Source organism: Lepidochelys kempii, chromosome 1, assembly GCF_965140265.1.
Source record: "Lepidochelys kempii isolate rLepKem1 chromosome 1, rLepKem1.hap2, whole genome shotgun sequence".
Taxonomy (NCBI): Eukaryota; Metazoa; Chordata; order Testudines; family Cheloniidae; genus Lepidochelys; species Lepidochelys kempii.
In genome coordinates, this window is record NC_133256.1 from 259,261,192 (window position 1) to 259,288,612 (window position 27,421).

Below are 27,421 nucleotides of genomic sequence, written 5' to 3' on the forward strand. Positions count from 1 at the left end.
TAGTGCAAGGTTCTCTGCCTGCAGATAGGCAACTGGGCCCTGGGCCCTCAGGGACCCATGGTTGGACGGCTTGCCCCTTCTATCATCTCTGGAGGAGATAGATGCATTTGCGGGGGGAGGAGGGGGAGGCCAAGAGGGTCTGAGTAAACTGTCATGATCAGGATGTGGGTGGTCAGAGCAGGAGTCAGGCATCAGGAGGTCACAGTCCAGGATAGACAAGAGTGGAAACCAAGAGGCAGGTGTCAAAAGGCAGGCAGGGTCAGGTTACCGGGAAGTCAAAATCCATGACAGGCCAGAGGGCAAACCAAGATTCAGGCATCAGGAGGCAGGCAGGGTCACGGGTATGGTCTGGAGCAGAGACAGGCAGGCAATCTGTGGCTCACACAGCTCCCCTTCATGGCTTCCTGGTTTACATACTGGTTTTGGCCAATCAGGGAACTGTCTGAGGCCACTACTCCAGTCGTGCTGGGAGGTTCTTCCGGCCAAGCCCAGCGACACAGGGTCCTTCTGTGGGAGCCCATCTCTTCCTGTGATGCAGGGGCATCAGTGGCCCCAAAATCCCACAGTCCCAAGTTCCAGTCCTGCAGGTACTAACAGCCTGATTCAAACAAAGCTTTTGTATGACTTGTGCTCAAGAAACTATTTAATGCAAAAAAAGTCAATGCAAAGTTAAAATCACCCTGTGGTCACTTGTGGTCTTCCAGAACATCAAGTTTGGCAAAACTCAAACTTCTGAAAACCAGGAAATAGAGTTAAGGAAACACCCATGCAACCCATACTCTGCCACCCTGGAGTTGGCAAGAGAGACTGGGAATTATCTGCATGTATTCCAGTTGCTTTCAGTGGTTTTGTTATAACTAACTGTACTGAATAATGGAAGCAGTAAGTGGGAAAGGTTAGCAGAAGCATGTTTGAGATATGAGATCTGGGGATTAATTTTGAGGAACTGTTACAGAGCTGTTATGATATGAGGTGATCCGAGTCTGAGTCCTCACATGCGTGTAATCAAAGGAGAGAGATGCATATGTATCTTGAGAATTGCGTAGGTTGTGTCAGTAGCAGGCCACTGGGGTCTTCTTGCCATGTGCACTGTCAGTAGTGAGGTGGTACATGAGAACAGTCTGTAGATTTAACGATAGGCTTAAAGGGTATTCTGTGAGTGTGAATGGGTTGTAAAAGAGTATGAAGTGGTTGTTAAATTTTAGAAGTGTGATACTCTGTAGAGGAAGTAGGCTCAATGTTTGAGCATAGGGCTAGTGCAAGTAGCACCTGTCAATTACAGCGAAGAGTGGGAATGTGTGTACTTGGGCATTGCTCAAAGAAGGCAGAGTTAAGGTTGTGTGGGCATTTACCTTAACTCTGTAATTGTTGGTGTTACACCCTGACACCCCAATATTCACCACTGTCATGTAATTAGGATATGTCTTTTACAAAGTATGCCTTGTGAGGTGTCATTCTAAAAGTCTTGATCTGCTGGACAGGAATATCTTGTTGGCTTGTATGTGCTATCATCATGTGTGAAGTTATGAAGTTTGGGTATGTTTGTGTTGCTGAAACATGTCCTGAGGTTGAAAACACACACAAGCAACCTTTCAGGTAAGATAGTAAAAAAGCCAAACAATGTTAATGGCTTATTGAGGAAACGCACACAAGCACAAGGATTATCCCGGGAACTGTGTACAACAGAAACCTCTCAGAGACTGCACTACACAATGGGAACCAGGTCACAACAAAAGACCTTTCCAGCAAGTGGGGAGAGGATATAAAAGGGGGGAAATGACATGATGGGGGGTAACCTCACTCTCCCTATAACAACACACCTGGAAACACCTGAGGAACTGTGGGAAGTGATGGTCCCAGGCTAGAAGGATTTTTAGCCTATGCATGAAAACCTGGGAAAGCCAAGGCAACTTGTGCCTTAAGAATCTGCCAGCCTGTTTATCACACAGGGTGAGAATTTGCTAATTTATATCTTACCCATCTAGTGTGTTAAGCTTTTAGTTTGCAGTTTTTGTTTATTTACTAAGGTAATCTACTTTAATCTGTTTGCTATCACTTATAATTACTTACAATTTATCTTTTGTAGTTAATAAACTTATTTCTTGTTTATAACAACCCAGTCTGTGCAATTCATATCTGGGGGGGGGCAAAAGCTGCACACATTTCTCTCCACATTGAGGGAGAGAGCAAATTTTTATGAACATCTGCGCTGGGCAGATCTTCCTATACAGTGCAAACAGTATTTTGGATTTATCTCCCAAAAGGTGTGTGCACGTGAGTCCTCTCCCACAGAGCTGACTTCAATCTGTGTCTGCAGCTGGGTGTGGCCCTACCTGTATATATACATATGTGTGTGTGCTGCAAGAGGCTGAACAGCCTAATTCAGCAAAACAGGGAGAGGGAATCCAGGATGGTGGAGCAGGCAAGGCTCAGTGAAACCTCAGTGTATCAGGTGGTGTCCTGGACTGGGGGGTTTCAACCTGTTACACTTGGTTTTCAGAATTTTGCGTTTTGCTGAACTGGATGTTCTGAAAGAGCACAAGTTACCACTTTTTAACTTTGCATGAATGAAGGTTTTTTGCCAGTTAATTTCCTAGTTTTTTAAAGAGAAAAATGTTTGTTCGTAGGTGTTAGGGGTCATTCAGGTAGTTGTAGTTCTCATCGAAGTTTGCACTTGATATGCTGCAGTGGCTAAGTAGTAATGAAAAGACAGTTTTTTTTATATAGTGTTTTTCATCAGTAGGTCTCAAAGTACTTTACATAATTATTCCCATTTTACAGATGGGAAAGTGAGGCACAGAGAGGTGAAGTGACTTGCCCAAGGTTACTGTGTTACCCTGGATTAGAGGGGTATGTGTACCCCAGATTTTGATCAAGCTAACTGCAACCATGTTATGTGCCTTCAGCCACCATGAATTAATAAAACAGACCACCACCTAGTTAAGGATTAATTTGAACAAGCAGAACTTCTGGAGGCAAGGTCAAACAGTTGCAGGCTTGCAGTTTCTGCTAATCAGAATAGGAGGAGGGGAGAAAGTCAATTTGAGACTGAAAGAAAACAAGTGGATGGGAACCTTGAGTTTTGGGCGCCTTTGACATAGAAGCTTAATCATAATAATAATGTTAGGAATATTTGTCAATAAGTTTATTGAAGTTAGGAGAGGTAATGACCCAGTAGGGGTGACTATGAGCAGTGTGTTTTGTAAAAGTTAGTTATAAAAGACTGGATAATAGAGTGTATTTTGGAACAGCCCTCTGATGCTCTCCTGAGAGAGGTTTTTTCCCCCCCATAGTTTATTCCCCAGTGGGGAAGTGACTAGCCATCGCAGAACTGCTGAAAATTACTCAATACACTCCCAGATTCAAGGTAATGATTTGGGATGTTCTAAACCAGGAGTCAGCGGCCTATCAGAAGCGATGTGCCAAGTCTTCATTTATTCACTTTAACTTAAGGTTTCGCATGCCAGTAATACATTTTAACGTTTTTTTCAAAGGTCTCTCTGTCTATATATTATATAACTAAACTATTGTGGTATGTAAACAAAGTTTTCAAAATGTTTAAGAAGCTTCATTTAAAATTAAATTAAAATGCTGATCTTATGCTGCCAGCCCGCTCAGCCCGCTACCAGCCCGGGGTTCTGTTCACCTAGGCTGAGCGGGGCCGGCGGCCAGGACCCCAGGCCGGCAGCGGGCTGAGCAGGGCCGGCGGCCAGGACCCCAGGCTGGCAGCGGGCTGAGCCGCTCAGCCTGCTGCCAGTCTGGGGTTCCATCTGCTGGCTCCTGCCAGCCAGGGTCCTGGCTGCCGGCCCCACTCAGCCCGCTGCCAGTCTGGGATCCTGGCCCTGCCCACATAGAGTGGATACCTACCTTCTCCCTGGCTCTAGCCATTCTCTTCCTCTCTCTCTCTCTCTCTGCACTGAGCTGAGGGTGGGAGTGCACTGAGCACAGGGCTGGGGGTAAAGGATCAGGCTGGGGTTTGGAGTGTAGGGTCTGGCCAGGAGTTAGAATGGGGGAGGAGGCTCAGGGTTGGGGCAGGAGGTTTGGGTGTGGAGTGCTTACCAGGACAGCTCCCATTTGGTGCAATGGGTGCAGGTGGGAATGTGTGTGTGGGGGGGAGGGGAATGTGTGCAGGAGCTCCTGTTTTGTGCTCAGGGTGGGGGTGCAGGAGTCAGGGCAGGGGGCTGTGGGTGTGTGAGGATGCAGGAGTCAGGGCATGGGGTTGGGGGGGCGCTGGAGTCAGGGCTGGGGTTGTGGGGGGTTACAGGGGTCAGGGCAGGAGGCTGGGGTGTGTGAGGGGTGCAGGGTGTGTGGGGGGGTGCTGGAGTCAGGGCTGGGGTCGTGGGGAGGTGCAGGAGTCAGGGCAGGGGGCCAAGGTGTGTGTGTGGGGGGGGGTGTAGGGGTCAGGGCAGAGGGCTAGGGGTGTGGTTTAGGGTCATGAGGGTGCCCCCAGACCTTTGCCCAGAACAGCTTATGGCATGGGGCTGGAGGGGATATGCCCTGATTCCACTTCTCTTCCCCAAGGCCCCGTCCCCACATCTTCTCCGTCTCCTCCCTGGAGCAGCACGTGCTGCGGCTATACTTCTACTCCTCCTTGCAAGGGCCATCAGATGATTGGCAGCAAGGAGGGAGAGGAGGAGAGGCAGGGGGGACCTTGCCTGCCCTGCTGCAGCAGCCCACAGCACCAAGCTTCTTCACCCTGTTCCCGAGGGGGGCAGAGAAGAGCAGGCCGGGGTGGGCAGGATTTTTAATGGCACGCTGCTGCCGGCTGGGGTCCCGGTCGCAGGCCCGCTGCCAGCCTGGGTTCGGCAGCGGGCTGAGCGGAGCAGCATGCCATTAAAAATTGGCTCATGTACCATCTTTGGCATGCATGCCATAGGCATGCCATCCCCCACCATTTCCAGCTCCCCCTCCCATCCCATTAAGCCATTAGTTGGCACTGTAGAAGTCATTAACATGTAAGAAGTTGCTCTTTGCTGTCTTCTGCCTTATGCAGCTGCACACACATCATCACAGCCAGCAGCTTTCCAAAGGGCGGCATGCTACCCTGGTTTATATTGCTCTCACTCCCACTACCTACCTCCAGGTGGGACACCTATCCCTGCTTCCGCCAGGCTTCTATAGCCAAACTCCAGGTCCACCCAGACACCTCTCCTGCAAATCAGGCTGTTCCTCCACACACTCTGGCCAGCCCCTCCCCAAGGGTGATGTGCATCTTAACTATTCATTTTCTGGATTACAGAAGTTTCAATTTATCACCTTCTGACATAGAAACCCCTTGGCAAAGTCACCTGTTCTTTGTAAACAGCTCTCACATCAGACCTGTCAACCTCATTACATCAAACACACACAGCAGGTACTCAGAGGGGTTCAGACCCCTGCAGAAAGGTAGGGCTCCCCTATATACCAGCACACAGATGAAAAGAGAAAATTCAGAACTGATATGCCCCCCCCCAGCCCTAAACCCCCTCTGCTACCCCTCATTCTCTAACCTCCTTCATGTTATCCCCTTCTGGTCCCCCTAATCCCCTTCCCTGAGCCCCCACAAACCCTCTTCCCTACAACCCATTCCCAATTATCCCCTGGACCCCTCCCCATAAGATCCCCCACCCCTCACTGGAGACCCACATCCTTCTGCTCCTTTTACCACCTCATCTCACACCCCTAATCACAGCTGGGTAGGAATGAGGTAGGGGATGGCAGAAAGAGAAAGGAATGTCATGACCAAAGCAATTGAATGCTACCCTGGAGACACGGACAATATCCGTGCCTCTGGGATGCTGGACAAATCACAAACTATACGTTTCACACATGGCCACTAATGGCGTGTTGTTCATTTTCTGGATACCCGACTTGAGATTCCAGGCTTGGCTTTGCAGAAGTGCTGAGCAGTCACAGCTGCAGCTGAAGTCAACAGAAGCCCTACTTTGAACATGCAACATGCTATATAAAGCGAAGTACTGTGAAAAATCAGGTCCTAGACATCTCATACTGGGCACCAGGGTCAATTTGATTTAAATCACTAGTCAGGAAGACTCAGTTTAATCATGGATTCAACAGGTTAATCATTAATATTTGGAGGATTTTCTTGTGATGCTGTATTAGGAGGAGAACATCACCAGGCAGACATTTAAATTATTTTATTGAACTAAAACAACGTTACATATGTATTTCTTTAACAGCAAACATATATTTTAACAAAACAAGCATATGATTTTTTGAATTTAGGTAAACATTCAAGTTTTTTAAAACCAGGTTTGTTTTTGTTAAAATTGTTAACTAAAATAGTTAAGTGAAATATTTTAAAAAACCAACCAAAAATTAAATAGACTGTCATCCAGGTCAACATGAGAAACTTAAAATATTGGCTTCTGCAGCTAACTCAGTCGTCTTCACCTTCATTTTTCTATTTGTTCATAATCTGGAAAAGACAAACAAGCTTTCCTGCTTTTTCAGGACCCAAACAATTTCTCAATTTGGAATGAATTAGTCCAAAGGAAGAAAATATTCTTTCTACACTGGCAGAAGAAGCTACTGCTGTTAAGTCTCTGAATCCAAGTGCATAAGTGACTTACACCAGTTCACTGGTGTGACTTTCTTTAAAACATTATTAGCTCTGAAGTTTATTATAGTTGGCATTATGGAGGGATGATTGTTGGATGTCCATGTCATAGACAACTCCTCTTCTTCAGCAGTTAAGGTTTGACCCTGGTATTGAAAATATCTGCAAGAAAATGAGCTGGAAATAGAGTTAAATTACAAGCATTAAAAAAAGAATGGGACAAGCACTGTCATTGCATATTTCTCTTTTTAATATCTCACTCAGTTCCTTCCAAATTTCAACAGCGTCAGCAATAAAACAGCTATTTCTCTGCATTTTGTTCAAGGCTACAGAAGTAGGCTTCAGGGTATTCAGCATGTGTTCAACATTTCTCTTCAGCCCAATGTTGAGAACTTTGGCTGTGACAGTGCCATCTATTTTTTCCACTATTTTGTTCACAAATTCATCAGATTAGGCCAGTTCTTGATATAGTGCTCAGAACAGTCCACTATTGAGTTCCATCGCTCGTCTTATGGGAGAGTTAGCTTGCTTCCCCCCACTTTTTTCAAAGCAGCTGCTGCAAAGTGGTTGTTACGGAAGTATTTTGCAATTTCAACATTAGCCTTTATTTGTGGAACACTCAAGTCTTTGGCTAGAAGGTGCATCAAATGAGCACTGCAACCGTATGTTATTAGCTTGGGACTCTCTTCACTCTCTTCTAAATAATTTCTTCTCATCTTGGATACATTTGCAGCATTGTCTGTGACCGAGCTGCATACTAGACATTTGAATTTTTTTTTCCAGTTTGTTATAGCTTTTACTGCTACTTCTAGTAAGTATTCTGCTGTGTGCATAGTTCCTGATGTATCAATTGTTTCTGTAAGGAACACATTCCCTTCTTCTGTTGTCACATAAGCACATACAACAGGATCATTGTGGACATTGCTCCACACATCAAGAATCAGGTTAACAATTTTATCAGAGAATATCAGGGTTGGAAGGGACCTCAGGAGGTCATCTAGTCCAACTCCCTGCTCAAAGCAGGACCAATCCCCAATTAAATCTTTGTCAAGATTTAAAAACCTCAAAGGAAGGAGATTCCACCACCTCCCTAGGTAACGCATTCCAGTGCTTCACCACCCTCCCTAGTGAAATTTTTTTTCTAATATCCAACCTAAACCTCCCCCACTGCAACTTGAGACCATTACTCCTCGTTCTGTCATCTGCTACCACTGAGAACAGTCTAGATTCATCCTTTTTGGAACCCCCTTTCAGGTAGTTGAAAGCAGCTATTAAATCCCCCCTCATTCTTCTCTTCTGTAGAATGAATAATCTCAGTTCCCTCAGCCGCTCCTCATAAATTATGTGTTCCAGCCCCTTAATCATTTTTGTTGTCCTCCGCTGGACTCTCTCCAATTTTTCCACATCCTTCTTGTAGTGTGGGGCCCAAAACTGGACACAGTACTCCAGATGAGGCCTCACCAATGTCGAATAGAGGGGAACGATCATATCTCTCGGTCTGCTGGCAATGCCCCTACTTATACAGCCCCAAATGCTGTTAGCCTTCTTGGTAACAAGGGTACACTGTTGACTTCTATCCAGCTTCTCATCCACTGTAACCCTTAGGTCCTTTTCTGCAGAACTGCTGCCTAGTTATTCGGTCCCTAGTCTGTAACAGCGCATGGGATTCTTCCGTCCTAAGTGCAGGACTCTGCACTAGTTCTTGTTGAACCTCAGATTTCTTTTGGCCCAATCCTCTAATTTGTCTAGGTCCCACTGTATCCTATCCCTACCCTCCAGCGTATCTACCACTCCTGCACCCTCAAACGGGGAGTCCACGCCATCCTCCAGATCATTAAATGAAGATACTGAACAAAACCGGCCCCAGGAACAACCCTTAGGGCACTCTGCTTGATACAGGCTGCAAACTAGACATGGAGCCATTGATCACTAAGACATCCTCTAGACCTTTTGCACACTGCTCAGTTCTCTTTCATACACTTTATCCAGCAATTTGCCAGCAACATCTGCTCTGTTGGGTGGACTGTATCCTGGTCTTAATGCCTGAACCATGTTGATGAAGTGTGGGTTCTCAATCATACGGAAAGGAGAGTTTGTTGCATAAACAAATCGGACAATTTTTTCATCAATTACCCCTTTTTGTATTCTGCTGGTTCTGATCACAAACTTATCTATGGTTGTTTCTGGATGATGGAGATTTTTTTCCTCTTTTGGCTATGTGACATACATGATGTGACTGAAACACTATCATTGGCAGATAACTCTGAAACTATAGAAAATGATGATCTTGAAGGTGGATAGTATTCAGAATCCTGAATGTTGAGGATGGAGTCTCCTAAACAAAATAAGTCAATGTAGTTATTTAATATTACCATACTGCTCATTTAGCATTACTCATTGCATTCACTGACACTCAGTACTACTTTAAAGGTGAAATCGTAAAAGGAAGATCTGCCTATTTCAGCTATTTATTTTTTATCACAACTGCATCTAAAATGATAGTGTCATGGAATAACAACACTATTTTTCCTGAAACATGAGAATTCAAGAATAGTCCAGGAGGATGACAGGCAATCCTTAAGAAAGAAGTATGAAATAAAAAAGTTTACCAACCTGAAAATCCTGCACATTCAGACATATTCCTTTCATCATCTTCAACGCAGCTTACTCCTGAGAAGAAACACTTCTCATGATGTTGTTTCATTCGGGCAACCAGGCCTTGCATTTCTTTGTTGCACTGTTTGCATTTTGCATGCATGCCTGTCTCACCCACAGGTAGAGGAACTTCATTAAAATATTCCCAAATTGAGTCTCTTTTACGGCCTGCTGCCATTATAGGTTTTCCCTTCTAGTGAGAGAAGGGTATGGTAGATCTCAAACCAATGAAGGCTACACTCAGACCTCAAGACTTCTGGAATATGCTGCTCAGTTTCACTTTTATTTCTACTGCTTGTCCCTCCCTTCTCACATTTATCTCCAGACTTCTTCTCCTTGTCCAGATCTATTCCACCCCCCACAATCTTCTATTCATTGAACTCTTTGAATTTTGTACTTTTAGAAAGTGGTAAGGGATTGTCTGTGTACAAAAATGTGCAGAGGGACAACAGGGTTGAGGTCTTATTTCTCACCTCTATATATTTATTTATTTAAAACATTTTTGCTGTTAACAAGCATGTTATCTCTGGAGACACATTTCCACAGTTTGAGAATTGCAAAACTAAGCATCTCTGGTGGTATCTTCTAGACTGAGCACTGAGTCCCATTAGGTAGATAGAAAGATTAACCTAAATAATCTATACAGAAGCCCCTGGAAGCCCATAAGATTGGGTTCCTAATCCATGAACCACTGGAACTCATTTACAAAACTTTTCTTAAACATTACATGAATATATTGTCTCATACGATAGAATTAGAATTTATAATCCCTATTCCATGATAAGATATCTTTGAGTTATAATGTATCTTAATTAAACTATCTTTTGGATAGGTTTTTTCCTCAAAGCATTTTATCAAAAAAATCCTTTTTTTTTTTTTAAATCACTAATTTTTATCCACCCTGTTGGGCACCCAAAATTAGTAGACACTTTTGACCTTCTCTCTCTCTAACTCAGTTTCCCATCTCTAAAATGGTTATACCACCACCTCACCAGTGTGTTCTGAAAATAAATCCATTAATGTCTGTGAAGAACTCATACTATAGTGATGAGTACCACAGAAAAACAAACTAACTAGTTGATAATTCTGTACTGAAAGCAGGGTTTGAACAGCATGCAGTAAAGACCTAAAACCACACATTGATCAGTGAGGAGGAAAAAAAATATGAACAGCTGCTTATTCGAGCCATCTTGTGCACCAAATGAAGTAGGGGCCTGTGGAGTAAAGATCATAATGCATATGCACAATGTAGCGGAGGGTTGCATACATCACCCTTATGCCTTAATAGTCTTTTAACATAGGGTTTTGTGTATAATTTTATATTCATGTTGCTACCAGAGTAGTGCTCTTCCATGGTCAATTGTTGAGTCTATCACATATAAAATTTATTTGTAAGCAACTAGTCAAGGATGCTAAGAGCCAAGAAAGTATGTTCTCTCTTCCCCCATCTCCAGCATTAGTATAGATATCAACTAAATAATGAGAGACAGAGTCACACTATTTCAGCTAACAGTATTTCAGCTGGTTTCATATACAAAGATCCTATGTTTGCTGAGGAAGCAACAGAATATGCTGAGAGAAATGAATCCATATCCCTCATGACTAGTGAAAGCCAGGAACAATGTCTCAGGTCATTATTAATGGAGACCTTTAATGAACAGGCCCTTCCTTAAGAGGAAAACACACTTGATGATGATCTTATCAATTAATACCCTTAAAGCCTCAAGGTCAAGATCAGGTACGTCTTCCCTGCAGAATTAACTTACATGACTGGTACTTGTGTGCAACCACTAGAGTTGGCCTGGCTCATTCAAGAGCTGCCGCATTGCAAACCCTAATTCCAGGTCTGTGTCCACGCTGGTGCCCTCACCCAGGTGTAGCAGTGCAACTTCTCCGAGTGCATCCCATAGAATATCAGGGTTGGAAGGGACCTCAGGAGGTCATCTATTCCAACCCTCTGCTCAAAGCAGGACCAATCCCCAACTAAATCATCCCAGCCAGGGCTCTGTCAAGCCTGACCTTAAAAATATCTAAGGAAGGAGATTCCACCACCTCCCTAGGTAATGCATTCCAGTGTTTCACCACCCTCGTAGTGAAAAAGTTTTTCCTAATATCCAACCTAAACCTTCCCCACTGCAACTTGAGACCATTACTCCTTGTTCTGTCATCAGCTACCACTGAGAACAGTCTAGATCTAGGTATTATGCAGCACTGAAGCTAAGCCTCTCTGAGTTCTATGACAGTGTTCTGTGAGACAACTTGTCAGTCCTTCTGGCATACCTACACAGAAGCGGCCTTAACTCACAAACTTAGTATGTAAAGCACTTGCAGTCTGGCGCAACTAGCTTTTGGTCTATGACCTTCATTCAAACAAGCAGCAAGGCATGGATTCAACTGAGAATGATGATCTATTCCAACTGTTGGCATTAATACAACTCTCATTTCAGGAACAGGAAGCAGATGCAGGGCAGGAGATGCAGTGGTGGGTGATTAATCATCAGTTTTTTGCCAGAAGGCAAGGGCAGGTTGTTGCTGGGAGAATGCAACAGAAGACTATATGCAAATATAGCAGAGCAAAGACAGGTGATGCAGGCTTTGGTCATGTAACTTGATCTTGTAACTTATGTGAAGACAGCAAACTACCTTGTCTTCACTACAATTTTACTTTAACTCAAGTTAACATTTTTTCCCCCCTAGCAGACAAGGCCTTATTCATCTATTCCGTTGTTGAACTATTGCAATGCACTCTATTGAAGGGGAAGGCTAACTTTGAAGGCACTTCAAAATGGAGGTGTGTTGGGGTAACCACATTAAACTTGTATTACGTGAACTGCAAGGGGCTTTTGTCAGTTGCTTCTGCATTAATTTAAGATATTTGTTCTAATCTATAAAACCCTCTCATTTCTTCCCAAGTACTAAAACCTCTGTGCAAAAGATAAAACACTTTCTTAAAATGACTAGATAGTACTTTAATCCTGTACAAATGAGGTTACTCCCACATGATAAATCATATTCATGCCAACAACTCCTAGTGCCTATAGCACATGTCCTCATTTTCCAGTGACAGTACCCTAGCAAACAAACTGAACAGCCTGAGACATAATCCGATACAAACAGGTATACATCAAAGTTTATGATTTTTCAATTTACAAAAATTTCAGGTAAGGAAGTTAAGAAAACTACCAATTATGGCTACAATGAGACATTCAGATATATATTCACAAAAAGAAAAGGAGTACTTGTGGCACCATAGAGAGACTAACCAATTTGTTTGAGCATAAGCTTTCGTGAGCTACAGCTCACTTCATCGGATGCCCTCTGCCCCTCCCCCCCAGGGCCACAGAGATGTGGTGCCGGCTGCTTCCAGGAGTGGTGCAGGAAGCCTGCCTTAGCGGTGCAGCACCGCTGTCACCCCAGAGCCGCTCCAGGTATGCGGCATGCACCCCAAACCCCTCCTGCATCCCATACCCCAATCCCCTGCTGTGAGCCCCCTGCTGCACCCCACACGCCTCCTGCACCCCAGCCCCCTGCCCTGAGCCCCCTTGTACACCCCACACCCCTCCTCCACCCCAACCCCTTGCCCTGAGCCCCTTCCTGCACACCGCACCCCCTCCCACACCTTGCACTCCCTCCCGCACCCTAACCCTCTGCCCCAGCCCTACATTCATGGCCCTGCATGCAATTTCCCCACACAGATGTGGCCCTTGGGCCAAAAAGTTTGCCCACCCCTGGGTTAGCACCTAGTATATTCCAAATACACATCAGAAAATACACAGAAATACCATTACCAAAATAAGTTCCTGTCTACACTAAATGTGAGAACTACTACTATAAAAAAATTTTAAGTCATGATGAGTGTATTCGAGGAGTCCTTGTGGCACTTTAGAGACTAATAAATGTATGTGGGCATAAGCTTTCGTGGGCTAAAACCCATCTTGCTTATGCCCAAATAAATTTGTTAGTCTCTAAAGTGCCACAAGGACTCCTCATTGCTTTTGCTGATACAGACTACATGGCTACCATTCCGAAACCTGATGAATGCATTAGTCATCTAAGGACACATTAATTAGACCAGAAAGTTTTGCCAGAATGTAAGAGCAGTATAGGTTACTAACACAGCTACTGCACATGTTTGAGGCTGTTTTTGTTCTTGGGGACTGGCAGGCAACTCCCACACCTTGAGCAACCTCACAGGGAAATCTAAGGGGAACATCAGTTTGCTTGAAACTCAGGAAGGCCCTCTTCCCAACAAGGGAGGGTTAATTGATAAGATGTTGCGACAAGATGCTGTTCCTCAAGCTACAAAGAGTCCTGTGGCACCTTATGGACTAACAGACGTATTGGAGCATAAGCTTTCGTTGGTGAGTACCCACTTCATCAGACACATCCGACAAAGTGGCTATTCACCCACGAAAGCTTATGCTCCAATACATCTATTAGTCCATAAGGTGCCACAGGACTCTTTACCGCTTTTACAGATCCAGACTAACACAACTACCCTTCTGATACTTTATAAAAGCTAGTTCTCTTCCACCCAGGGCAGGCTCCAATAGTCCAAGGAACTTACACAAATTTGGCATTACCTCCAACAAGTTTATATCAATTTTCTTCCAAACTTCATTTAGCTGCAGTGCACTTGTCTGATATATTTTCTGATCATTCAAATATATAGTGGCTTTCCTCTTTACAAATATGACAAGGCTACTTCTCAACACGTAACTTGGAGGTAAGTATTCTGATCCTCATTTACAGAATCTAAGATGCATCTCAGCTTAAAGCCCAAATTTTCAGAAATTTCTTCGAATTTTGGATGCTCAAATCACAACATGTAGGGTACACTGCAAAAGAAACCCAAGCTCATGCCCAAATCTGTAGAGGCTAACTTTTACAGGTGTCGAGTTAGCCCTCATTGGTTCTGGTGGGAGCTTCAGGTGCTCAGCCTGGAAGTCATCCCCTGGGTGTCTCACGTTGATCACTCTAAGAGAGGCAAGCAAAATTAGCAGGCATTTTGAAAATTCGGCCCAGAGTAATTTTCCCAAAGGAATGAGTGACAGAATTAAGTGAGCTGTAGCTCATGAAAGCTTATGCTCAAATAAATTGGTTAGTCTCTAAGGTGCCACAAAAAGAAAAGGAGTACTCCTTTTCTTTTTGAGAATTGAGACTGGAGTTCCTGGCTTCAAGACCTGTGCTCAGACCACAAACATGCTTATGTCCATATTCCAGGTGCTATCTTTATAACCAGCCAGCTCTCACCAAATTCAGAGTAGGTAAAGCTCAATCTGACATCACAACGTGCAGCCATAGTGGCGTTACTGTCCTCACACACAGGTGAAGAAGGAGGGCAGCAGAGAGGAGACATCGTGTGTTTACCCTCCTCCACGTTTTGCTGTTCCAATCGGGCAGGAAGGGAAAGAAAACGCAAGGCACATCCCAAGCACAGGCGGTGCATCAGCCGGGGAAAAACGCAGCCCTGGCTGCTCCTGATATGAGATACCAAAGCAGTGGCGGCCCGCAGGGCAGCGAGGGCATCTGACATTTGCGCCGCCCCGCAGCGAGGCGAGCAGGAGCCAGAGACGTGGGGCCCAATCCTGGGCGTTCAGGCCCTCCAGAGCGGGCCCACAGAGCAACTTCTTCTACTGGCCCTGGGACGCAGGAGCCGCTCTCCCCAGCCCCGTCCCGCCCGTTCCCCAGCCTCCGCCACGTCCCCTCCCGCCCCCGGCGAGCCACCGCGCAGCCCGGGGCAGCGGCGCGAGACATGGGGAGCTTGGCGGGCCCCTGCCCAGGACCCCGGACTCAGACCCCGCTTCCCTGCCCGCTCCGGGCGCCTCGCCCCGCACTCACCACAGCCCCGGCCACGGCATGGACCAAGCTCTCGTAGGAGGACACCGCCGCCATGGCTGCGGCTCCAGCGGGGTCAACCGCAAACTTCGCCGGCGACCGAGAGGCGGCGGGCGGGAAGGGGAGCCCCGCGATCGCCGCCCGGTCCTCCCGCTCCATGGCTTCCCCCCGGCCACGTGATCTCGGACCCGCCCCCTCCAGGGGACGGGCCCGCTGCCCCCAAACCCCGCCCACTCCGTTCGCCGCGCCCAGCCAGTCGCCATGCGCGCCGCACGCTTTGCTCTCTGGCCCGGCCTCGGCCCGGGCTCACGCGCTAGTGAGCGCGAGGTGCCGGATGAGGCGTCCTCCTTTTCCCCTCGGGCTCTTGGGCTCTGCGGTGGGCACGCGGGCTTTCAAACAGGGTTGCAACCGTTGAGCCCAACGGCCAGAGGATGCGCGGGGAAAGCCGGTTGGAGCGGGAGGGAGGGGGTGAATCTTCCCCACGGGTCTGGCTACACAGAACCGTCACGGACCTGCTCCCAGCGAGGGGCTCCGAAGCTACACTACCCCATGGTGCAAGGGGAGGGACACATCGCCCCCCCCCTCACTGCGATACCCCCCAGCAGGGAAGAGCAGCAGCCATTTTGGGGACCAGCTCGCCTACAGTTGCTATAAATCGCTTGTGCTCAGCTCTTGACTGCCCACCGAGCAAGGCTCCCCCCACTTAGCTCACTCTGACAGGGCTGCTCTCAAGCAGCCAGATACACAAACTATGCTCAAAACAAATGTTCCTACCTTCTGAGCCATGCTGCCCCAGGTAGGGGTGCAACCTGCCCCAGAATTGCACCCCCAAAATGTTACCAACTCTCAATTTTATGATCTGCCACAATATTAAGTGATTCTTAAAAGCCCTGTACTTGGAAGCTCATAGTTAGGTGGTATCTCAAGCTTTCATTTTCATTCTCATGGTGGCAGAGAAGAGCTTGAAAATGTGATCCAGGTGTGCCTTACTAGCTCAAAAAACAGAAGGCAAATAATCCAACATTTTTTATTTAATAATCATAAGGGGGGAGAGAGTAAAGCCTATTCATTTGGGAGAAGGGGTAGACTCATGATTTTTAAGCAGTTGGATTTAGCAATGCTGAAAAACCTGCTTCCCTGCAAGATCTAGAATTAGCTTGACCAGATTTACGTCAAAGAACAGGCCACTTGTTGGAGAGAGAGGAAGGAGCTAGATTATAGGTCCCTGTATAGGAGAGTGTTGTGATATCAGTAAATGGGGAAGAAAGGGGAGGAAAGAATGCCAACTGCAGGTGTTCAAGAATGATGAGTCAGGCCCAAAACATAAGATTAAAAAACAGGAGATGTAGGATGTCTTATTTTGCTTTCTGTTTTTTGAAAATTTAGGATGGATGTAGTTCAGCTTTTCTCTGCAACCAGGAGGACTAGATTTTTTTTTAGATGAAACCTCAGCTTTCATTTAATCACAAGCCTCCAGGAGCTGGAGTTTTAAGAGAAGCAACAAATGAGTTGGCATCACCAACTGGGTGCCTATTCCTCCTTACTTTCAAGCCAGCCAATATTCCTTTTTGCCCATGATCACCTTCCCCCTTTAGAACAAGTTAAGTACAGGGTGTGGTGAGAGAAAATGGCATTTATGCCTCTGTATTTGCTTTTGTGCTTTATCCCAGTCCCAACACCTTTTCCATATTTTCTAGGCTGTATTTGCAAGCCTTTTTTTTTTATTAAGCAAACAAGTATTTCCTGGTTCAAGTCCTACATTATTTCTTACTCTTCTAGTTTTGGCTCTTCCTCTTGTTGCCTTCCTCCTTTATCTGCACTGTCTAGTCTTAAATTCCTCTTTACATCTTTCACACTTCCTTTTGTCTATTCCTCCCCCTTTCTCTCATACTCCCTTTCCCATTCCCTCCTTATCTTGCTCACTCTTGCTGTTGTTTTTCCATCCGAGAGCAATCTCCTTTTTGTCCTCCTTACCTTGCCATTATCCAACACTCACCTTGGCAAGACAAAAAAGAGAAGCTTAGTCACCGGCCCAGGCTGCAACAGACACAAATTACAAACAGAGCATCTGTAGACTTACCATTTGCAACAGCAGCTAGAGACAGAACAAATAATATTTCAAATACATTACTATATTTATTTGGTGAGAGTCAGCTTGCTTGAGGACTTGTGCAGTGCAGGGTTCAAAGGGAGAGCTTGGAGGAGACATGGCAGCAGGACTGCACTATTGAACAGGCAATTTAGGAGGTAGTTCTTGAGGCTTTCATGCCTTTATCTGTTCCACTAGCTAGCAACTTCCTCAGATAAACAGATCCTGTAAGATCGGAGGAGAGGGAATAAAAAAAATAGGACAAAATATTTCTTGAAGATTCAGCTAAGTTGCTTGTACATTTCTATTATCTCATGACCACCAACACTCCTCCAGGTTACATGGTCGCTCACTATTCTGCAATTGACTTGAAGTTTCTCCCTGACAATCAGTCTTTCCCCTCTTCTGCCAAGGAAAGGTCATTAAGGAACTTTAATAAAAGTTCATTACCTTACTTTTGTATGACATTGCTTCTATTTTTATTTCCCCATTTCTTTTTAGTCCGTATTCACTCTTCCCATCTTCCACTTTCATTCTCTCATGTGAATAACTCTCTTCCGCACCCACTCAATTTTCTTTCCATTTTTGTAGTTCTTAGCACTTTAACCAAACCTCCAAAATTCCCCTGGCTTGAGGGCTCATCAGAACGCTGCTGCTATTCCACTTAGAACTGGGTCCTGGGTCATCCTTTAAACAAGAATAGAAAAGAAAACCAAAACACATTCACAAAACAACAACTTCCTGCACCACCCAACTCTCCAGGCTGTATATCCAAAAATAATCTTTACATTATCTTCTGACAAGGTGGTTTAATCAAACAGTCAACCAAGATTTCCTCTGTTGGCAGGGTGATACCATAATCCCAACCCTCCTTTGTCTGGAGGAATAAAGAGAGAGATCCAATCTGTCCACAGCCTATGATTGTTCCTGACTGGAAAGAAGCTCTACTCTTTCTGAGTCCGCTGCACTCCTAAACATTTTATAACCTCCCTGCTCATGAGGTACAGCTGCTGGATGCAGCATCTAGCCATCTAATAGACCACAGGTGTTAGCTCCAATCCCTAAGTCTGACTCCTCAGGCAGTCCCAATAAGAAGGGCTTTTCTTAGCCCAGTAAAGAGGTTTAAATCCTCTTAGGGTTAAGTTATAGAAAGAATGGGCTTCACAAAACGACTTAGACACCATGATGCTCAGCATTACAACACCTAACTTTTAGGAACCTAGAAAAATCACAGGAACAACACTTTGTGTGTATGTAAAAAGATCTTCTACACTTTCCACAGTATGCATCCGATGAAGTGAGCTGTAGCTCACGAAAGCTTATGCTTAAATAAATTGGTTAGTCTCTAAGGTGCCACAAGTACTCCTTTTCTTTTTAGGAACAACACTGTGATCCACAAAACTGAGTTAGGAGCCTAAGCTTCCTATGTGAAAGGGGAGAGATAGGTGCCTAAGAATATGATCCACAAAAGCAAGCACTTTTGGCAGGGAGATGCCTAAACTAGCCAGTGGGAGATGCCAAAGAAAGGGGTATGTGCTAAGCCCCACCACTCTCTCAGAGATAGGAACCTGAGTCCAGGCTGCAGAGAGGAAACATGGCTCTGCTTAGCATTCCACCTACAGTGCCCACCTTAATGTTTTTATCCTAGTGGTTAGAGTACTTGCCTGGGATGTGGGAGACAGAGGTTCAATTCCCCTTTCTCTGCCAGACCTGTCAAAAGGGTATAAACAGGGCCCACCTACCTCTCAGCACGGTGCTTTAACCACTGAGGCTTTGTCTACACGATAAAGTTTTGTCAGCAAAAGCTGCCTTTTGCCGACAAAACAGGGAGGGGGTACAAACTACAAAGCTACTTTTGGTGGCAAAACTCTGCTGTTTTGCTGACAAAATAAAACCACTTCAACGAGAGGCATAAAACTTCTTGTGGCAAAGTTAGTGACAAAGCATCAGTGTAGACACTGCTGTTTGTTTTGTCGACCTCCAATGGATCCAAAAAGGATCCATTCCCAATCCAACCTAGATCTGGTATTTAACTTAATGATTTGAATAAGGAGGTAAACAGTGAAGTAGTAACAGTCACAGAGGGAGGATAGCTCAGTGGTTTGACCATTGGCCTGCTAAACCCAGGGTTGTGAGTTCAATCCTTGAGGGGGCTATTTAGGGATCTGGGGCAAAAATAATTGGGCATGAGTCCTGCTTTGAGCAGGGGATTGGACTAGATGATCTCCTGAGGTGCCTTCCAACTCTGATATTTCATGATTCTAACTGGCTTCTACCAGTATCCCACAATGCCTGTCATGACCACTATGCTCACAGTTTTGATCTCCACTGCCCTGTAGGCTTTCGCCCCTCCCCTTTCAAAGTTCTGAGAAGTACAAGACAGCTGAGAGTGCTGCTCTGCTCCAGGAACAAAGAGCAAATCATTAATCTGGAATGCTCCTTTTCTACTCTGTTCTAGGAACACAGTGGCCTGCTGGGGCAGGACGACAAGACTGCTGTGCTGCTTTGACATTCCTCAGCACAGAGAGCTCACAGAGCTGCTCAGGATGCTGCTCCCCGAACTTGGAAGGAATTGCAGTACCGCAGGCAGAGCAGGCTGATTGGGAAAGACTGCTGTGCTGAGCAGAGCTGGGGGCTGACATGGGGAGGGGGTGTCCCCCTCCCTCTCTTTCAAGATAGGTCGGTCAGCCTACTGTCTCCCCCGCGCCAGACACACCACTCGCCTCTTCCTCCCCCCACATACCTCGGTTGAAAAAGCAGCTGACAATCTACTAGGATGCCCCTGGAATGATGGATTGAGAAACCTGCAACATCAGATGCTGTACCTGCCCCTTGAGAAATTGCAAATCCTTCCCAAAGCACCCTGCGGCCAGTTGCACAGTGAGGCAGCTACCCACAGTGCACTGCTCTGTGTCGATGCAAGAGTTGCTAGTGTGGATGCACTCTGCTGACATAAGGAGCTAGTGTGGACATGCGACAGCGATTTTAATTAAAGTGCTTTTATTAAAGTGGCATAACTTTTGCTGACAAAACTTTGTAGTGTAGTGATTTAAGGGATATTCTGATGTAGGACTCCCTCAATCTCTCCTGTTAAAGCTTATCCACAATTAGGGTTGCCAGGTATCCAGTTTTCGACCAGAACACCCGGTTGAAAGGCGACCCTGGCGACTCCGGTCAGCACTGCTGACTGGACTGTTAAAAGTTCAGATGGCGGCACAGCAGGGCTAAGGCGGGTTGGCTAAGACTGTGAATCACAGACAATGGGAGCTGTGGGGGTGGTGCCAGTGCATGGAGCCCCTGGCCGCTCCTCCGCCTAGGAGCCAGAGAGACATGTCACCACTTCCTGGGAGCTGTCTGAGGTCAGCGCTGCCCAGAGCCCGCACCCCTCACCTCCTCCTGCACCCCAACCCTCTGCCCCAGCCCTGAGCTCCCTCCCACACCCAAACTCCCTCCCAGAGCCTACACCCCAACCCCCTGCCTCGGGTGACCATATTTCCCAAAGGGAAAATGGGTCACCATGTGGGACTAGCCCTCACCCCCCTCATCTTCCCCCCATGCGGGGATGGTCAGAGACGCTTGTCTGAGCTCTCCCTCCCCTCACCCTGCAAGGCTGGGGTCGCTGCTTGCCCAAGCCCAGCATACCCCCCCACGTGCAAGACTGGGGCTGGCATCACTGCTCACTCGAGTTCTGCCTGCCCCCCACCCGAGCTCTGTCTTTGCTCCCTGCATGGGGCTGCCATCGCGGCTCACCCCTTGCACTCGATTTTTTTGACAGAAGTAGGCATTTGTCCCGTTTGTTCTTGCTAACTGATCAAGTTGGCAAGAGCAACCAGGACAAATGCCCACTCTTGCCAAAAAATTCCAGAGGGCCAGAACACTGCTTAAAAAAGGGACTGTCCTCGCCAAAACAGGACATATGGTCACCCTACCCCTGCCCCAGCCTGGAGCCCTCTCCACACCCCAAACTCTTCATTTCTGGCCCCACCCTGGAGCCTGCACCCCCAGCTCAGAGCCCATAGCCCTTCCCACGCCCCAACTCTCTGCCCCAGGTTGGAACCTCCTCCCACACCCCAAGCCCCTTGGCCCCAGCCTGGAGCCTCTTCCTGCACCCCAAGCCCCTCATCCCTGGCCTCACCCCAGAGCCTACACCACCAGCTGGAGCACTCACCCTCCTGCACTCCAACCCCCTGGCCCAGCCCAGTGTAAGTAAGCAAGTGAGGGTGGGTGAGGGACAGCAAGGGACAAAGGGAGGGGGGATGGAGTGAGTGGGGGCAAGGTTTTGGAGAAAGGGCAGGGTGGGGCCTCAGGAAAGGGGTGGGGCAGGGGGCGGGGCAAGGGTGTTCAGTTTTCTGTAATTAGAAAGTTGGCAACCCTACATGAGAAGTTTCCTCTGCTGACACACCTGACAGACTGTTTGGAGCTCCTATACCATGAGAAGTTTTCTTGCATCATAACCCAGAAGTGGAGTAAAATTCAGGCTGGTATAAACAAGATGCTGAACTAGAATGCAGCAGTGTAGCACCTCCCCAGATGTGTCTTTGTAACCCAAATCCCTTCCCCCCATGGCAGCTGGACCTGTATTTCCAGGAGAATTTATAGATATGCTCAGGACTTAATATCACCACAGACCATGCAGTGGACTTGGTTCTAAACCAGTCTAAATGTTGACTGCCTCTAAAAATGCTATCTTGCTTGAGAAAAAGCATGGTTATATGTGACTCCACAACTATGCTTGTCCCATTCCTGCAAGCTCTTGCTTTGAAGTACTGTAATAATCCCTGTTTTGTACACATGCAGCACTATACACCACTATAAGTCACCGCTTGCATGTTTAAAACATTTTCTCCCCTGCTTGGAATCTGTCTTGGACAGCATGTGCATGAGGGGAAGAGCGGAACAGGGCAATTCTTTTGTCCTCAAGTGAAGCAATAATATGCATTGTATAAAAAGCCTAGTCTCCAGCACGCAACATGTCTCACTCCAGAAAGAGATTGGTCCCACAAAGGTAAGGACAGCCCCCTTTTCTCATATTTCCTCACCCATAACACTGATGAGTCACTTCTTTACTCAACAGAGTTGATGCTGATTCCTCTGCTGTATCCTCCCCCATATGTTCTTCTACCTCCTCCCTGAAGAGGGCCTGAGAGGGCTGGATAAGGTTAGACAGGCTATACCTAGAAGTTGTGAGCATCTGCTCCACCCTCAGCTGAGATTAGCTCCAGTTCCTCTGGCTTAGCCCTTGACCACCCATGTACATTGCCCAGGACCCTTGAGATATGAAGGGGTATTCAGGAGCTCTATGTTTGAGGTACTGTTAATCTCCTGGTCCAGCTCCTCATAGAACAGTGATGTTCTAGGGGAGTTACCAGAGCAAGAGTTGTAGTCCTTTGCCCAGTAGTACAGGCTCTTCAGAGGTTTTATCTTTCCCTGGCAGAGGTCTAATGTAGTGGATCCCCTTGTCAGCTAGCTTCCTAGACATATCACTTATTGCTGGCCCCAGACCCAAAATCTTAGGTCTTGGTGGCCTCACGCCACAGGCTCACGAAAACATTGATAGGTTTCAGAGTAACAGCCGTGTTAGTCTGTATTCGCAAAAAGAAAAGGAGTACTTGTGGCACCTTAGAGACTAACCAATTTATTTGAGCATAAGCTTTCGTAAGCTACAGCTCACTTCATCGGATGCATACAGTGGAAAGTGTAGAAGATCTTTTTATACACACAAAGCATGAAAAAATACCTCCCCCCACCCCACTCTCCTGCTGGTAATAGCTTATCTAAAGTGATCACTCTCCTTACAATGTGTATGATAATCAAGGTGGGCCATTTCCAGCACAAATCCAGGGTTTAACAAGAACCTCTGAGGAAGGAGGGGGGGAGTTGGAAAACAAGGGGAAATAGGCTACCTTGCATAATGACTTAGCCACTCCCAGTCTCTATTCAAGCCTACGTTAATTGTATCCAATTTGCAAATGAATTCCAATTCAGCAGTCTCTCGCTGGAGTCTGGATTTGAAGTTTTTCTGTTGTAATATCGCAACTTTCATGTCTGTAATCGTGTGACCAGAGAGATTGAAGTGTTCTCCAACTGGTTTATGAATAATTCTTGACATCTGATTTGTGTCCATTTATTCTTTTATGTAGAGACTGTCCAGTTTGATCAATGTACATGGCAGAGGGGCATTGCTGGCACATGATGGCATATATCACATTGGTGGATGTGCAGGTGAACGAGCCTCTGATAGTGTGGCTGATGTTATTAGGCCCTGTGATGGTGTCCCCTGAATAGATTTGTGCTGGAAATGGCCGACCTTGATTATCATACACATTGTAAGGAGAGTGGTCACTTTAGATAAGCTATTACCAGCAGGAGAGTGGGGTGAGGGGAGGTATTTTTTCATGCTTTGTGTGTATAAAAAGATCTTCTACACTTTCCACAGTATGCATCCGATGAAGTGAGCTGTAGCTCACGAAAGCTTATGCTCAAATAAATTGGTTAGTCTCTAAGGTGCCACAAGTACTCCTTTTCTTTTTGTGAAAACATTGATGTCAGCCTCAGGCCAGCTAGTCACCCAGTGGGAGTATATGCTCCCAGAATAACAGGTAGATTATTTTAACCAAGGTAATTTAAAACACTGATTTTAATCATTATTTAAATCAGCAAACAGGAACCTTGATTTAAATATTTGATTTTAATCTTGTTTTGCATTTGTACTTATTTCCCTTAAGGAAAGTTGATTCTCATGGTATCCATTAAAATGTTGTTTGCAAGTATAGCTTTCACACTAACTTTGGTATTTCTTTTGACTGACCTACACGTACATTGCATATATCTATACATATTTAAGCAATTATATAGTTTAACATGCATTTATCCGGATTTTTAATTTATATTTAGTATGTTAGAAAATGGTGAATGATGCATTTCTTATTTACTAGATTATTTTTTCACTCATGATTTGCATTAAGTTGCATCTGGATGGAAACAGAAATTAAATTAAAATTCACAAAGACAGCATTTTAAAATTGTTTATTATTTAAAACTTATTAAATAAAGGAAGCAACTGTGATTAGCTAGTTCAATTAATTGCTTCTGGTCATCCTATCCTTCAAGATTTTAGAACTAGTAGATCTCATCCGCCTCTATTTTTATTCACAAATTGAGAGAAGAAAACAAGCTTTCCTGGTTTTTCAACTCCCAACTAGTTTCTTAACTTGGAATGCGTTAGTCACTGACTTAAACTAGTTGAATAAAATGAAACGAAGGAAATATTGTGTGTCTGCAGAAGAGGCTACTGCTGTCAAATGTTGTTTTAGCACTTCAACAAGTTCTGGTTCCAGGTGCTTAGCACAGTGACTTCCACTAGTTCAGTAGTTTGACTTTCAAAGAAAGATCAGAAGCTACATGTACTCTTAATATTAACTTAAATATAATACATTCAGGCTCTAACATAGGTTGTCATAATTTCAAAGAGGTTTATCTTAAAAACAAAAGAATATAATTTAAATCAATCAGGTTTAAATAAAAAAAGTTTAAGTGAATTTTTATCCACACTGCCAGATGTACTTGTTCAGATCAGATAGCCATAAGAGTACTATATAAATATTACTAGTACAGAAAACTGCATGCTGAGGTGGGGTCTGAACACTATTTATACTGTCTGGAAGAAACTTCCAGTCCAAAACCAGGGAGTAGGTAGGTAGACAGACAAAGGCCCCGGGGACTTTTGAGAAGATAACTCTGGGGTAGAGGGCAGGAAGGGAGGGAGACTGTACTTAAGTGACAGGTTTCAGAGTAGCAGCCGTGTTAGTCTGTATTCGCAAAAAGAAAAGGAGGACTTGTGGCACCTTAGAGACTAACCAATTTATTTGAGCATAAGCTTTTGTGAGCTACACCTCACTTCATCAGATGCATGCAGTGGAAAATAAGAGTAATTTTTCCACTGCATGCATCTGATGAAGTAAGCTGTAACTCACGAAAGCTTATGCTCAAATAAATTTGTTAGTCTCTAAGGTGCCACAAGTACTCCTTTTCTTTGTACTTAAGTGGACTCTATATGCATTCACACAGCATAGTAGGTTGAGCATCAGCAGCACCCGAGTTCAACCTATACTCCCTAGCTTGATTGATTTAAAGGCACCATCACTCAAGCCAGAAATTTTTGTATATGGACAGGAGTTCGGTTAGGGGCAACACTTGAGCTATAATTTGAGTTAACTTTGCAGAGAAGACAAGCTCTTAGTGAAGCATTTAGTCCAGGCTGTATGCAGTTTAATCGTGAACTGTGTGCTTACGTTAGCGTTCCCACTTAATGAACAAGTTTTCAGTTACAAAGCCAAACCAAGAAACTTAATTTTTCAAAACCATATTTTTATTTTTTTAAAAGGCAACTAGAAGTATTTCAGAACTATATTTCTTAAGCAAAAAAGAATTCACATCTCTTTCCATTTTGCAAGGTTATTAGTATGAGAAATAAAGCATTTGGGGGGTGTGTGTGTGAGTGTGAGATTTTTGCATCTGTTGTTGAGTTCCTAAACAAGTCCAGATTTAATTAAAAACAGTGATATCCATTATGGCTTAAGACACAGAATTACAAGATCACTGGACAGAAAGGCTTTCAGAAGACCCAAAAGTGACCAAAAGCTAGTTATGATAAACTTTCCAACATGAGCAGGAGGCAATGTTTAGTAAAGACAAAAAACAAATGGAAGCAGCAAGAACATACCAGCAAAGACACACTGTTCAAAGGATACCCATGCTGTAAATTTACAAAGTATGTGCCATCTGTGCCAACTAATCCACCTTCTCATATTGATCCCAAATCCCAAGAACCATGAATTGAACTGAAGTGTTGACCACTGGGACAGCATCATATTAAAAAAGAAAGTTAAAGATGGAAGACTGGGGTGTGCGATAGTAGGAAAGGACTCGACTGCTCTGACTGAACTGACAAGAGGACAGAGACAAAAGTTGAAAACTTTGGCCACGAGATTTCATCTGTAAGCATATTAGGACTCAGACTCCCTCAGAACCCAGAGTTGCTCTATTGTGGGATTTATTCTGCCTTTAACTGATAGTAATAGAATTTACACACCATGTTCAGGATAGCTTGCCCACTTAAGGGGACAGAGGTGATGGTAGGGACAAGTTTCCTTCCTTCCAATTTTCAAATGGATGAAGCCTGGCAAGAGTTGCCTCATCAGAAAGAGTACAACTAGTTAAAGACCAGCCAATCAGGGAAGATGCACTCCCTTATCCACCTGGACAGAGATAATACAACAGTATTACAAAAATATGTTGGACGAGAATATAGCAAGTAACTTACCTAACCTCAGTGGTATTTGCAATAAAATGTGTTTCATGCCAGAATGAGCAAAGGATAGCCACAGAGCAGGGGACAATCCTAAGTTTTAAACAGTGTTGGCAGTACTGCCAGAAGTTCCAGTGTATAAGTAGTTAGCATATTGGTGACCCTTATTGGTTTTGCTCTAATCACCATCTAAAGTCAGCCACATGTCAAACTGTAAAGCAAATAAAAGGGTGTGTAACAGAACCTGTGGACACCTCCTTCATCCAGTTAATACTTTAAAATAACTGTCCTCACCATACCCTCTCCTACAATTAGACCAATCTTCCTGTCCCAGATGGATAACACAGGATCCTGGTGTTACAATTCCTGCTTCTTTACTTGCTGGGAAGTGAAAGCCAGGATGACAGTTTGATTTAAAACGGCTTTTTTTGTTAAATCAGACTACCTATAGAAAGATTACAATCTATTATAAGCCTTAATTCAAAGGAAACAGTATTTAATATTTGTAACAAATGGTTGCAACTCTTGGGTAGAGAGGGAGGATTGAAAGTGTATGTTACTGAGTATAATTTGAGTAACTAAACCAATCTTTGCAAAAAGTTTGATGCATGGGGGCAAGAGGCGGACTCTCTTTAGAGCACCCGAGTGCTCTTCATGAGAAGATGAGAGGTACAATGGTTTGTGTTATTGCAACACCTGCATTTGTTAAGTAATCAATTCTTTTTTCCATACATTTGTGATTTTATTAAAAGGGAATTTATGGTTGACTTCCAAATTTGGCTGACAGTTTGCTGATGAGGTTCATGACCTTGGGGTTGTTCTGGTACTTGGACATGTTTGCTGGGTTCTGGGCAACATCTTGGAATGCGACCATAACTTCGGGATCCTGCAACAGCAGAGGAAAGATGTTATTGTAGCTTTACTCTAATACAAAAAGCCATAAAACATTTCAAGTAAATATAGCACTAGACTG

At 45.0% G+C, this 27,421-nt stretch overlaps 2 protein-coding genes across 3 annotated transcripts in view; both read right to left on the bottom strand.

Annotated features, from left to right (window-relative positions):
- The window catches only part of SLC25A17 (solute carrier family 25 member 17), a 64,016-nt gene extending 48,786 nt beyond the window's left edge, over positions 1-15,230 (bottom strand). The window contains exon 1 of the mRNA XM_073327134.1: positions 15,056-15,230. Within this exon, the coding sequence (XP_073183235.1) occupies positions 15,056-15,211 (156 nt within the window). The 5' untranslated portion in view covers positions 15,212-15,230. The remainder of the gene's footprint in view (positions 1-15,055) is intronic.
- A 10,261-nt stretch (positions 15,231-25,491) lies between these two features.
- The window catches only part of ST13 (ST13 Hsp70 interacting protein), a 32,690-nt gene continuing 30,760 nt past the window's right edge, over positions 25,492-27,421 (bottom strand). For both annotated transcript variants that reach the window (XM_073327136.1, XM_073327137.1), the window contains one exon: positions 25,492-27,334. In XM_073327136.1, coding sequence (XP_073183237.1) covers positions 27,206-27,334 — 129 coding nt within the window. In that variant the 3' untranslated portion in view covers positions 25,492-27,205. The remainder of the gene's footprint in view (positions 27,335-27,421) is intronic.